The sequence below is a fragment of the Rutilus rutilus genome, assembly GCF_951802725.1.
Source record: "Rutilus rutilus genome assembly, chromosome: 22".
NCBI classification, from domain to species: Eukaryota; Metazoa; Chordata; class Actinopteri; order Cypriniformes; family Leuciscidae; genus Rutilus; species Rutilus rutilus.
Window position 1 is genome coordinate 23,426,990 of NC_140227.1, and position 14,389 is coordinate 23,441,378.

Genomic DNA, 14,389 nt, shown 5'->3' on the forward strand with positions numbered 1-14,389 from the left:
TATTCATTCACTAGACATACTTCATCCATTCTCCCAGCTGCATGACCTACACATATGCTATAGGTACATCTTAAGTTCTGCTTATGGCTTTGACTATGGCATTAGTTTATGGGAAGGAGATGTAAATGTTTTTCTCCACTATACAGCCAGAGCTTTCATTATACAGCTGTACAGTACCTGAAGCCTCTTTATGTGAACAGCTATGTCTTGTGTTGATAGCTGGTGTCTCTTGTGTATTATGGAATGGTTGGTTAATAAATGCACGCCGGCATTCATGATACTGATTCAGCTTAATTGTTAATCAGTTCAGCAAATCAATTCTGATGTAGTTTTGGTTCGGGTAATCAACGCAGTGCAAATTGGATCATTGGAAAATGTTAAAATGGATAATTTATGCACAACCATTGTTGAGTGTCAACTTTTGATTTGAGTGCACTAAAGTCTAAAGTTGGAGACCGTCACTCTGTGGTATTATGTGTTCTGTACTTTCAGACCATTTATTCAGATCATACATTCAGACCATACCTTCACCCTATAAGGGTAGATGGCTACAAACAAGCTTCAAAGAAATTCATGTTTACATAAGATTTCAGAGTGCGGGTTTGTTATTCGGGATTCTACATTTATAAAAGGATTATGAAAGTGTTATCAAGACAATTATCTGTAATTATCTGTAAATGAATTTTAAAATGTATTTATAATAACGATTCACCGTTGCCATGAGGATCTAGTTGACCTTTTATGCCCAGCTGTACAAGCATGCCACTCTCAGAAAAAAAGGTACAAAAGCTGTCACTGTGGTGGCACCTTTTCAAAAGGTACACCTTTGTACCTAAAGAGTGCATATTAGTCCCTCAAAGGTACATATTGGTACCAAAAGTGTACATATTAGTACGTAATGGTGCATTAGAACCCCTTTGAAGGGTACTGTCCCAGTGACAGCTGGGAGGGGGGGGGGGGGGGGGGGGGGTTATTAAATCTAATAAATTTATTAAATCTAAATAATATCATTTGTAATTAGCAGAATTGATAGGAGATATAGCTATACTGCAAGTAATTAGTAATAATTAATTAGTAATAATAACAGGTGAAAATAGAAACTGTTCACAAGTAACTTTTCAAAACTCTTATTTCAAAACCATCAAAAATGTTTTGACTATTCACTAGGCCTACTTGTAAAAATAGTACCCCAAATAATAAAACATAAAGTGAATGAAATGTTCACATTAAATTTCATAATAATATGAATGACATTGTAATCATTTAAAATCTAAATTATAAATCATAAATTATATATTTATGTCTGTACTGTCTAGGTAGGCAGCTCACTAGATTTATAGACAGGCTTTATGGCTAAATAAAATGTAGGTTTCCAACACATGAGAGCGCAGGCGCATCGATTTGGCATATAGGAGCCAATCCTCGCATGGACTCGCCATTTGCGCACAGGATGAGCTGGAAAGGAATATCACCGGACTAACAGTACAAACCGTATTCATGGAAATATGCGTCTATATTGGACACTTGAGTTTCGAAATGCGCAAGAACTGATTTGAAAACATGTCTGACGCAACATTAACCCCGACACCAGATGTAAAGTTTCTGAGTGACTCTCTGGAGCGCAACAACACCAGCACCGCTCCGGAGCATCCACACTTGCATTCAGGCATCATTATCGCAACCGTTTACGCGCTCCTCATTACTGCTGGACTCATTGGTAATGTGACGCTCATTAGGACGTTTTGCATCGTGAAATCCATGCGCAATGTCCCCAATCTGTTCATGTCGAGTCTCGCCCTCGGAGACGTGCTGCTGCTGGTCACCTGTGCGCCCGTGGATGCCAGCAAGTTTCTGGCGGATGAGTGGCTGTTTGGGCGGATGGGTTGTAAACTCATTCCGTTCTTTCAACTGACTTCAGTCGGAGTGTCGGTGTTCACGCTCACAGCGCTGGCAGCGGACAGGTAACGAGATATATCCTTTATTAGCATCAGTTCAGAAAGCAAAACAATACCATTTCAGTTGAAATATATTTTAAATGTCATTAATTACAATCATCACAAAGTGTTGATGAAGCAAGCTCCTCGAAATGATTACGAAATTACTCATGGTCATCATTAACATGAACACTAATGTAAAATGTCACTAAATATTATTATTATTATGCTGAATTCAGCTAAAGTGGAAAATCAGGTAAAATGGGTCATTAAGTTTCCTGAAGCGATTCAAATGTGAAAGTCATTAATAATTACATCTAAAGTCTTTGTCAATTAATCAAGCTTGAGAATGGGGATGTTCTTTTTAAACATAACCTCTATAAAAAGACAGCTATGAAACATTATTGTGGTTTTTAAATGGTTATTGAATGGTCAATTACATAACATGTATTTGTACTGTTACAAGAGATTTATTTATTTGTGAGGGCTTCAGGGTCCGGTCCAAGGTGACTAGTAAGTGTGAGTGAGCGTGACCTGGCAGACCTTGAACAAGTTGGTAGGGTTGATAGACCAGTAACTAACCACCTGAAATTCCATCACGACAATCTAAAGATGAGTGGGGGCACAGACTCATTATTCTGTCAGTTTCAAAGTGTAATGCCACATGCAGGTAACTCAAAATCCCACTCAAGTGCCACTTTAGCCTAAAAAAAAAAAAAAAGATAAGCTAGCATAAAAAAACAAAACTGTTTTTGTGTAATTCAAAAAGTTGTATTATAAACCCAGACTTTAGCAAACCAGGGACTGATTCTATTCTATTCTATTCTATTCTATTCTATTCTATTCTATTCTATTTATAAACATCTGTATTTATATCCCATATACAAGGCTCCAATTTTATGCCTTCTTGGTCTGTCAGTTCTCTTGAGGAAGTGTGTGACTTGGTGTCTGATAGGAGCAGGTGAACGGAAATGAAAAAGATCATGCTTAATGATGGAGAAAACTGCTTCCTCTGCCTGTTAGTGTTGATTCTAGAGAACTCACCTCCAGAGCAATGGATCAACTGAGGGTCGGGTTGCCATCGCGTTAAATGAGAAACAGTTGATACTATAATGTGGTGAAGTGATTCATATTTTTATATCAATGCCAGAACTTGAAGGTGCTTAGAAATTCATGAAGAGTCAGAGATTTATTGGTGAGTTTTTCCTTGCCATTGTTGACTTTGACTTGTTCACTGAGGGGATTGTGAGGCAATGTTCTTTGTAAAGCTGCTTCGGAACAACACGGATATTGTGATGTGCACTATACGAATTCATGTGATTGAAATTAAATTCCACTTACACTTATCTACCTCTGATAAAAAAATAAAAAAAAAGACTGTGCCATGATCTATGTGGTAGGAGTCTGATTAACACTGGAGGCTAATCTGTTTAGGTGAACGGCAATAAACAACAGATGGTAAATGGAACTCGTAGGTGGGAGGATCTTTTCCTGTGGTCTGGATCTGATGGGCTTCAAATCAGTCATAGAATAGGCTATTCTCACTTCTGGTAAAAATATAAATATATTACATGGGTTTTCTGGAATAGTCCGTTCTGATTGGCCAATCCAGCATCCAGTGATCTGATAATTCCAAATAGAGCGCAACAGTGCCCGATCTCTTTTTCAGATTTTACCTTGGTTCTGCAAGTATTTTTTTTCCATCAGGAAAAATCCATCAGCTACGAAGTGAATCACAACATTATAAATGCGGATTTGAAGTTTCTAATGTTCTGAAAGATACATATTATTATAATATTATATATTAATACAATATATTTTCCATTCATTGCAAAATATGTATATTATGCATACAAAGTATTTTGAGAGTGTAGGGAAACTGACTCTATATCATTTGAAGTGCTTCTTGGGAGTAGGCAGACAGTCAAGTGTTTGTTTGTCACGATTTGCTTGTTGCAGTTCTCTGATTGGTGGAGTTTTTCTCATGGGTAATGTAGATTCTCAACATGCCTGCAATTAAACATTATTATTTAAAAAACAAGTTGAAATAGTGTGGGCTAATGTACTTCAACAAAAGCATATACAATCGATTAACTTGTTGCTGGGCAGATGTTTTGTTAAAGGCCTAATGGACAATTATTCTGTTCTTAGCTGATCCAAAAATTGTAACATTAGGTTACATATGATACAACTGAACTGAACCAAAGACTATTGATATTTAAGGTTGGTTCACTCCTATTACTCCTATCACTCTTCTATTCTATATCTATTATCTTTATAAAAAAAATAAAAGTACACTTACTGCGTTAGATTAAACTGGGAAGGGTCATAGCACTTGCATATTGTTGTCCTATTGTTATTTTAACTGCTTCTATTGTTCTCATTTGCAAGTCACTTTGGATAAAAGCGTCTGCTAAATGAATAAATGTAAATGTAAATTATTTATGAATTGACCTTATTAACAGAAGCGCCATCTTTGATTTTTGAACACGAATGAAAGCGAGGCTGTGAGGGATAGGCACATCTCTTCAGTGGGTTGTACTGTTATTTAATGTGTTTTTGGATTGTTCTGCTGACGAAACACTGCAAAAATATCTATCCAAGAGATTTCAGTTGGCAAAAAAAAAAGAACAGTATGAGCTGTTGAAAATTATAAGTGATCCAGGAGATTTATACAGCTTTTTTTTTACAGCGGATGGCTGCAATTGAAAACACAGTAAGTCTTTGATCCCTAAGAGAAGGTCTATGGGGAGAAACTGCTACGCGCAATATGGCGGAATACATCCCGCCTTCTAAATAAAAGAGCCAATCGCTGATTGTTCAAGTCATCGCGTCACTGCAGCTGTTAGAAGCTCCGGTTCCCATAGAAATCTGAGACTCGCACTTAGGACTGTCTCAGAATGTTATTTAATTAGGAGTTCGGCACGCATTTTTTGGGATTTCAGGATTCCCCCATTCAAGTACTTTGGACTTTGGTCTTGGATGCCGGAATTAGTTGCCCAGATGTGTTGCAAAAATGGCCGCCGACTGCTAGTGAACAGACTTTCCTTGAAAGGGACTTTGTCTTTGACTGAACTCAGCAATTCAGACACTGAGTTTTTTAGTCAATTTTTTTATGTGTGTTCGTTCTTAATTAAAACGTTGTTCTTAAGGTTAATTCAAATATCTCCTTCTGTTCCTTGGTGTCTTTTTCTGTCTCTTAGATACAAGGCCATTGTCAAGCCAATGGATATCAAGGCATCTAAAGCTTCGCTAAAGGTCTGCCTGAGGGCTGCATCGATCTGGCTGCTCTCCATGGCCCTGGCCATTCCTGAGGCGGTGTTCTCCGATCTCCATACCTTCCACATCCCACAAAGCAATGAGACCTTTAAAGCATGCGCCCCGTACCCTCACGCTGGAGACCTGCAACCTAAAATCCATTCCATGGCCTCCTTTCTCTTATTCTATATCATTCCTCTCTTCATTATTTCTGTGTACTACATCTTCATAGCCAGGAGTCTGATTGAGAGTGCGATTAACATGCCTGTGGAAGGAAATGCACACATTCGGAGGCAGGTGAGTACAAAGATCAAGTGCTTCAGTTGTTGAAGTTAGATTAACAGTTTTAATTGTTTAGCAATGAATAGCTGAGTAACTTATATAATACATTTTTCTAAAGTTCAGTGACTTTCCTAGATTTTAGTTGACATTAAAATTACATAATGCTGTGTCCACAGGTTATGCTTCAAACCTGTTATTATATTTTTTTCCTTTTTTAAAAGTGCTGTAGATAAACAAATTTTGTCACTTTTTCTGATTTATACAAAATATCCTATAGTTTTAACTTAATTTAATCTAATATACCCAAATCATGCATGATGACACACAACATACATACTGCATCATTTTAGTGATATGTCACATATCACATACATATCACAGCCTTTTTATCATTTTTGATATTCCAAGTTCAAAAGATGTATTTATAACAAGCACCACGTAATTTTATGTAAGGCTTTTCCATGGTAAGTAGGCTCTTGGTTTTGTTTTTTCTAGGTGTTAGAATGTTTTTGCTCAACATAAAAACATTATATTATATTATATTATATATTTTCCATTGCTGAGTTTGAAAAGTTACACTGAACCTCCATCTCTGGTTGTTGTAACTAATTTTGAAAGGTTGATTCAGTAGCTATTTTTGAAAGGTATTCACAAAACAAAATGAGACTGGATACATCTGCTCTGCTGTTCCATTGTTATGTGAATTAATACAGTCTGTATGCATTTGAAAGGAACCAGGCGGGAACCATTTAAATGTACCTTTATCAAATTGCTGCTTTTGTTATTCTTCATCTATGAGACCACTTGTTTAACAAGTACCTGTTCAATATATTTGTAATGCAATTTATTAAACATATTTTGTTCAGTGCTTATAAACATAAATAAATGCATCATAAAAGCTATATTTATTAGTAGTTAATAAAAATAAAAAATAAAAAATAAAACTGAAGTGCCACTAGTGTCACCAAATGCAATTGGAAAAATTGCAAAAGGTCTTCCATTGGTCGAGCAAACAATTAGTCCCGCCCCAAATCACGTCATTGGTTGAGCCAAATGTTGCTGCATCAGACGGGTCAGAAAGTTAAAACAGCTGGAATAGGAGATTTTTTTTATTTATTTTTTATGATTATATTAGGACAACCTGTGATATTTACTTTTCTGCACATGTGATAGGCTATTTACCTCTCTGCTTCCTAGATTGAGTCACGGATGCGGCTTGCCAAGACAGTGCTGGTGTTCGTGGGTCTTTTTGCCATCTGCTGGCTCCCCAGCCATGTGATTTACCTCTACCGGTCCTACCACTACACAGAAGTGGACACCTCAATGGCACATTTCATCTCCAGTGTGTGCGCACGTATCCTTGCCTTTACCAACTCTTGTGTGAACCCCTTCGCTCTCTACCTGCTCAGCAAATCCTTTAGGAAGCAGTTCAACAAGCAGCTTTGCTGCTGCTGCCCATTCATCTCTCTGCGTTCACAAAGCACTAGGCGTAGCACGCGATTGAGTTCCCTCAAAAGCACCCAGAACCACTCTGTGGCCAGCTTCAGCCTGGTCAATGGCCACGCTGTCTGCCATTAGAGCTGAACAAGCATATTTAGCTTCTTCTTCAGAGTTATATTATAGGAATAGGCTAGTTCACCCAAAAATAAAGAACTTCTCTTCTTCAAAATTTTCCTTTTGGATTTCACAGAAAAAAAATTATGATAGAATGTAACAATTCCTTTTAAAACTAATCATGTTTAGTTTAAAAGACAATAAATTATTTTTTGGGGATTTCATAGTTGGTTATTTGCACGTTTTCATGATTTGCGTTGCTAAAACAACACTAAAAAGTAAAAAAAAAAAAAAAAACTTAAAACTGAGAGAATTGAAAAACAATGCAGGTGAACACAAAAACACTTTCGGTGTGAATGAATGCTGTTTGACGCATAAGCAGAGTGGAAGCAGCACAGAAGGTGTTCAGCATGTGGAGCGGAAGCAGAATGTGTCAATTCGTTTTTACCATAAATTACCATAAATTACCTGGTTCAGGTGGTATAGCAGCAACGTGATAGAAGTCATAGCTCTTAGCAAATTACATGTTGTATCTTGAAATTAAAAGTTCTACAAGCATGTGAAGGCTTTTTACAGTTCAGAATCATTTCGTCAATTATGACATGGCGTGAACGCACCTAAACTGGCAGCATTTGTCGCGCGCAGCTGAACCACGGCTCGTGTACTGCAAATGCAGACGAGAATTATCCATTGTGTCACCTTTTTCAGGTGTTTTCCGACAAACACTGTCTGCAACATGCTTTGATTTATGATGTGCAGCAGCATACTCTGCTGTGATGCTACTGCGTTCCCCTCACACACATATGTGACCCTGGACCACAAAACCAGTCACATGAGTCAATTTTTTGCAAAATGAGATTTATACATCATCTGAAAGCTGCATAAATAAGCGTTTAATTTATGTATAGTTTGTTAGGATAGGATAATATTTGGCCGAGATACAACTATTTGAAAATCTGGAATCTGAGGGTGCAAAAAAATTGAAACATTGAGAAAATCCCCTTTAAAGTTCTACATTTATGTCTGTGACTGTGCTGCATTCACTCACAAAACTAAATGTTTTATATATTTACGGTAGGAAATTTACAAAATATCTTCATGGAACATGATCTTTACTTCATATCCTAATGATTTTTGGCATAAAAGAAAAATCGATAATTTTGATCCATGCAATGGCTATTGCCACAAATATACCCGTGCGACATGTGACTGGTTTTGTGATCCGGGGTCACATATTATACATGCATATAACATGTTGTTTATATATGTGATAAAAGTTATCTTAACGTTAAGCTATACCTCTAGTTTTAATCATTTAAACAAGCTTTTGAGGTTTGCATACACCAAAAAATTGTGCTGAAAGTCGTATGGTGACTTTTATGTGAAAAACACACACCTTACTTGTATAATTTTATTTACAGGTACTTGTTAACCCAGGTGTAATTTGATCAAGAACAAGGCACTGTGGCTTTAATTCAGCGTGAATGGCACAGCAAAAATAGACTTGTGCTGAAATGACTGCCGCTTCTGCTCGTTAACGTGGCCGTTAAAAAAAAAACCTCACTGTTTATGCTCTGCATACACGTCCAGTGTGAAACAGGCCTTATACGTTTACACCACAACGATGTACTAAAAACGGAAACGTTTTTCCTTGCGTACAGACATCAACGTTGTCAAAATGATCCCCACGAAAGCGACTAAAACACTGTATTATGCTGCCAGGCCAGCAGTTGGCGATGTCACTTTATAAAGAAACACTTTGTGCCTATTGACTTTACACGGCCTTTACACGGAGACAATAATGGAATCGGTTTCAAAAACATGCACTTTGAATCCCATTTTCAAAAGTTTACATTTTCAGGCCCCCAAAATACCACTGTCATGTAAATGAAGGGTCAAAACACATAAAAAGTTTTCAGTTTTAGTTGAAAACGGTGCCGTGTAAACGGCCCCTTAGTTACCACTCAAAAAGCAGTCTTTTGTTTCAGTTTGTAGGTGAATATCCAACACCTCATGGCAGTTTGTAACTATTTTATGTTTTATGTAATTCCGATTAATGTGTTTCTCATTTGTATGTTTTCACATGAAATATTAGCAGAGAAAAGTTTCTCTATACAGTCAAACCACTTGCCCTGTCCATATACTCGTACACCTGCAGGCGCCGCTGGAGAGGAAAACCCATTTTAATGTGAAGGAATGAACAAATTTGTTGTAATTTACTCAGTATGTATTTATTTAGTTTTATTTGCAATATTTGTGTGTATATATATATTATATAAAAAAATATATATTTATTTTTCATGGTGACTTGTAGTTCTAATGAGGTAACTGGGACTGTGATTATTCTAAATATTTGGAATAGATAAATATTTTTTGATTTTAAAGGGATACTCCACTTTTTTTTGGAAATAGGCTCATTTTACAACTCCCCCAGAGTTAAACAGTTGAGTTTTACCGTTTTCGAATCCATTCAGCCGAACTCCGGGTCTGGCGGTACCACTTTTAGCATAGCTTAGCACAGATCATTGAATCGGACAAGACCATTAGCATCTCTCTCAAAAAAATGACCAAAGAGTTTCGATATTTTTCCTATTTAAAACTTGACTCTTCTGTAGTTACATCGTGTACTAAGACCGACGGAAAATGTAAAGTTGCGATTTTCTAGGCTGATATGGCTAGGAACTATACTCTCATTCCTGCGTAATAATCAAGAAACTTTGCTGCCGTACCATGAGTCCAGCAGGCGTAATGATATGACGCAGCGCCTGAAAATAGGTTAGACAAACTTAGTCCCGGTCACGTTGGAAGTTACAGAGCTGAGGACTATTTTCAGGCGCTGCGTCATATCATTACGCCTGCTGGACTCATGGTACGGCAGCAAAGTTTCTTGATTATTACGCAGGAATGAGTCAAGTTTTAAATAGGAAAAATATCGAAACTCTTTGGTCATTTTTTTGAGAGAGATGCTAATGGTCTTGTCCGATTCAATGATCTATGCTAAGCTATGCTAAAAGTGGTACCGCCAGACCCGGAGTTCGGCTGAATGGATTCGAAAACGGTAAAACTCAACTGTTTAACTCTGGGGGAGTTGTAAAATGAGCCTATTTCCAAAAGAAGTGGAGTATCCCTTTAAGTTTACAGAGGTTAGTGTTTTGTGCATTGATTTGGAGAAAGCGCTTCATTGTTTTCAAATGTGAACAAAAAATAGTCAGTGTCCTTGTCTGCTTTACAAGTAAAAGTCATTTTAAAAGAGCTGTATTGATCATTGCCTGATGTTTAGTTTTGCTGTATTATTTAGTCAGTATTGTGTACAAATTGAATCCTGGCAGGGATGGTCTGTGGTTTCTGAAGGATGTGTGCTTTTGTGGTGCCTTTATGGAATCATCCTTGGTATTTTCATGAAACTATTTCCTTCATTGCTGTTTTGTATGATTATGCTTTTCATTTTGTGAATGGTCATAGACTCCAGAAAAAAGGACACTATAGATGAAAATAACTTTTTGATCTGTAATGGTTAATGTGGATGCAATCATGTTGTTGTCGTGGACTTGTGATCTTGTTTCACATGAAGAAACTCAAGTGTATTTGACTTTGTGAATAAAATGGTGCGTTTACCCAGCAAAATAGTTGAATATTACATGTGATTGTCCCTTTTTTGAAAACATAGTGTGTACAAACAGTACAATAATCAACAAGCAATCTGGATATAAATAAAACACTACAACAAAAAAACTAAAGAAAAAGGCAGTCAACTGAAATGGAGAGCTAAAACTATGAAAAAAGGAGAAAATGAAGGGAGAAAGGTGTTGAGTGATGTAGTTACAACATCTACCAACAGGGGCAAACTGGACCATGCTTAACCTTGACCTCTTGGATGAGATGGACAATCAGTCCATGCTTATTAATCTGACTGATGATGAGAAAGATAAATGAATGATATTTAAATGCATCATGCCGAATGCACTAATATGACCTTTCATTGAGATCAAAACTCATTTGGATGTCCCCAGTGTTTGTCCAGTTCAGATATTTAATGCTCAGACAACTGATGCTATAAACACACTGAGCATTTATGTGGGTTATTATTTTTTCCGTTGCAAATCAGAATAGCAGGGTAGAAATCATTTAAGTATTTTCTCACCAAGTTCAAATTTAGATAGAGAAAAATAGAGAACATATCAGAGATAAACTCTCTCTTTAAAGACATTTAACAGCCATATCTGTCCCTTAGGAATGTTTAAGGAGATTAGATCAAGTAAAAATAGCAAAAAGTGTCGTTGAGGCCAATCAGGCCTTTTAAGAATGGCTGTACTGAAAAATATCAGTTGTTTTCCCACTGTTTCATTCTTTGCTGTCATTTAATCAATCTGTAATTAATTTTTTATTTTATTTTTTGGCAGCAGTTAAAGACATAATCTGTTTTCCTTCATTCAACCCATTACTGTTTTTCCTTAGTTTATGACTAAGTTAACTAAAACTAAAGCCATAAAAAACTACAATTTTGGTACTTGAAAAAAAAAAAAATGTTAACCGAAATAAAAACAAATAAAAAAAACTTTTCTCGTTTTCATTTAGTTTAACTGAATGTATAAAACTGAAATAAAAATATAAATAAACTATGGACATATTTTTTTTTTAAATCATGACGAAATGACAAAAACACAACAAAATTACTAAATTGTTAATTAAAATTAAAATGGAAAATCTAAAAATAAAAACTAATTAAAAACATTAATAAAAACTAGTATTTTAAATACTAAAATTACACTATTATAAGTATATATTATAATTGCCCTCATTGACAGTGAAGCCAATATAAACATGTAAATCTGTCACAGTAACAGGGCAAAAATATATATATATAAGAAGAGAAAATACATGAGTTATGAATGATAATACGAATATTTCCTGCACCCTTACTTTTTCTGAAGGTGTTCTGTTCATCTTTGTGCTTCATGCTGATTGTTAATGTTTCTTACAAACAGAATTGCAAAAATAATCATTTTCAAACAGGTTTCTACGGAAGCCCTAAGAGGCCATAATATTTTTTTTCTCTGTTGTTTTCTCGTGATAATGACTTAATTTTCTCGTGATCTCGAGATAACAAAAGTTGTTTTCTCGTGATCACGACTTGTTTTTTTTCTGCGTAGTCGGCAAGAACAGTATAAGCACCAAACGCAGAATAAAGCAGCATCATGGATGATCGCATTCGCTTTTACTTTGATAACAGGATCACTCAAAATGAAAGTTCTATGTCTGTCAGTGATTGGCGACTTCCACATTAGTGTCCGACACTTAGAAGGAGGAGGCTGTCAGTTGACGTCTGCATGTCTACCAGAATTATGTTTGAAAGATTTAGATTAATGTTTTTTTGCGGCTGACCCGAGAAATGGTCAGAGAGGTTCAGTTAAGTCTGGCCAGGTTCTCCTCTGGGACACCTCTCTCTCTCTCAAAGCAATTATAAAATCCATCTCTTCTGCGGGCTTTTTATGAAGTAGATTTCAAAATCAAAGAAGCCAGCTCGCACGTAGGCTACATCATGATATACACAACATTCAGAAGGAGCGAGATTTTCTCGCGAATCGCGATACATACACATTACGGCGTGAGAAAACGGTTTTATGTCGAGATCATATATTAGAAATTAAGTCGTGATCACGAGAAAACAACTTTTGTTATCTCGAGATAACGAGAAAATTAAGTCGTGATCACGAGAAAACAGGCTTGTTTGAGATGCGCCTTGCCTCGCCTGAAATGTAGTCGAGAGTAGGCGGCTGCAGTGAGAGGAGGAGTGAAAAAAGAGCAGGCAAGCCGGACAGTTCTCTCTTCACGCAGTGGATCTGACACCTGTGAGATCAAAGATGGATATCGCGGGATTCACGCTTGTGCACAGTGTTGCTAATAAACTGGATGTAATTCGAGTTCTGTTGCTTTTATATGAAAATAAATAAAATTAACAAGACACCCAAAGTACTTGTTATTTAATTCCATTCCAAATACATGTTTATCAATAATTTTTTCTTTAATACAGACATATGTGTTTTTATTTATTTAATTTTTTTATAAAAAATAAATTGCATAACCCAAAGAGATCGCACTGTCAGATAGTTTGGGAATATTCACACATAACATATACACATAAAACATGATATTAGAGTTTTAAAATCAAACATTTTAAAAGAGAACAATACATAGTTGTTTAAACCAATGAGCATTAAGCTGTGTCGTCAGCAAGTCGTTTCCCATCATGCTTTTGATCAGCGCAGTCGGTGGAGAGCAACTGCGCTCGACTGCAGAATCCGACACCTCCGCCTAGCGCTCGCGAGAGATTTTTGACATACGTCAGCATGACATCAGAGCAAGGCGGACCACACTCGGACACATTTCTAACCGGCATGCATCTCGCGCTGATCACCGGTGATCGGTTCTGCGCAGATTTTGCTCATCTCAAACAAGCCTAACAACTTTTGTTATCTCGAGATCACGAGAAAATTAATTCGTGATCACGAGAAAACAAGATAGAAAAAAATAACAATCCATGGCCTCTTAGGGCTTCCGTAGGTTTCTCGAACACTCCCCCTACATTCCATTGGTTGGGCAGACAGATCGTCCCACCCCCGAACTCATTGTATTGATTGAGCCGGTGTCTGTGTGTCCGGCTAAAAGGCTTATTCAATTTTCTTTAGTGGAGTAAAGTTGCTTTCACCAAGAATGTATCTGTTTATACTGCAAGTGAGTGTTTATTGTGAAAATTTGAATTGTGATTTGCAGGAATAATGATGATTAAACCATGTGGTTGTATTTATTCAGAATGATATTGTGTTAGTGCTGCTGGTTAGTGAACAAGTGAAAGCGCTATGTGCTTTCGAATAACTTGGCATTTAACATTTCCCCTGATGTGGGTCTTGACTTGTCAGTTTACATCAGTAAGTGCTTTGCATATGCGCATCTGTGTGTGTGTGTGTGTGTACCTGGTATTCCCTACGTTATGGGGACCAAATGTCCCCCACAAGGATAGTAAAATCAGTAGATTTTGACCTTATGGGGACAGCTTATAGTAGTGTGCGTGTGTGTGCATGTGTGTGTGTGTGTGTGTGTTTAGAGTGAATTTGCACCTTTAAGTCCTTAATTTGCACTAAAGGTCAACAATGACGAGGTTGGATTTATTGTCAAGTGGTAAATAGCTGACTTGGAATCATTGATCTGGCACAAAATTCAGCCTTCATGCGCCCCACACTGCTGCAGATGACAGGTAAAATAAATTTAACAGCACGTTTTATCATGTAGAATTAAACATTTGATCTTGTATTACAACTTTACATGACGTCACAGAACTGAGGTAACATTGTGGTGCTATACTG

At 36.8% G+C, this 14,389-nt stretch overlaps 1 protein-coding gene across 1 annotated transcript; it reads left to right on the forward strand.

Moving 5' to 3' along the window:
- The first annotated feature begins 1,467 nt into the window (after positions 1 to 1,467).
- Positions 1,468 to 7,301, forward strand: grpr (gastrin-releasing peptide receptor). The gene is made up of 3 exons (XM_084396188.1): positions 1,468 to 1,961; positions 5,138 to 5,489; positions 6,672 to 7,301. Exons 1-3 carry the CDS (start codon positions 1,561 to 1,563, stop codon positions 7,050 to 7,052), a joined length of 1,134 nt encoding a protein of 377 aa, XP_084252314.1. The 5' UTR covers positions 1,468 to 1,560; the 3' UTR covers positions 7,053 to 7,301.
- The last annotated feature ends 7,088 nt before the right edge of the window (positions 7,302 to 14,389 follow it).

What these genes read in the sequence shown, in the direction of transcription:
- grpr (XM_084396188.1), top strand. Translation starts at nt 1,561, where the DNA reads ATGTCTGACGCAACATTAACCCCGACACCAGATGTAAAGTTTCTGAGT. An exon ending in ACAGCGCTGGCAGCGGACAG is followed by an intron (nt 1,962 to 5,137) that starts GTAACGAGATAT and finishes TCTGTCTCTTAG; the next exon opens with ATACAAGGCCATTGTCAAGC. An exon ending in ATGCACACATTCGGAGGCAG is followed by an intron (nt 5,490 to 6,671) that starts GTGAGTACAAAG and finishes TCTGCTTCCTAG; the next exon opens with ATTGAGTCACGGATGCGGCT.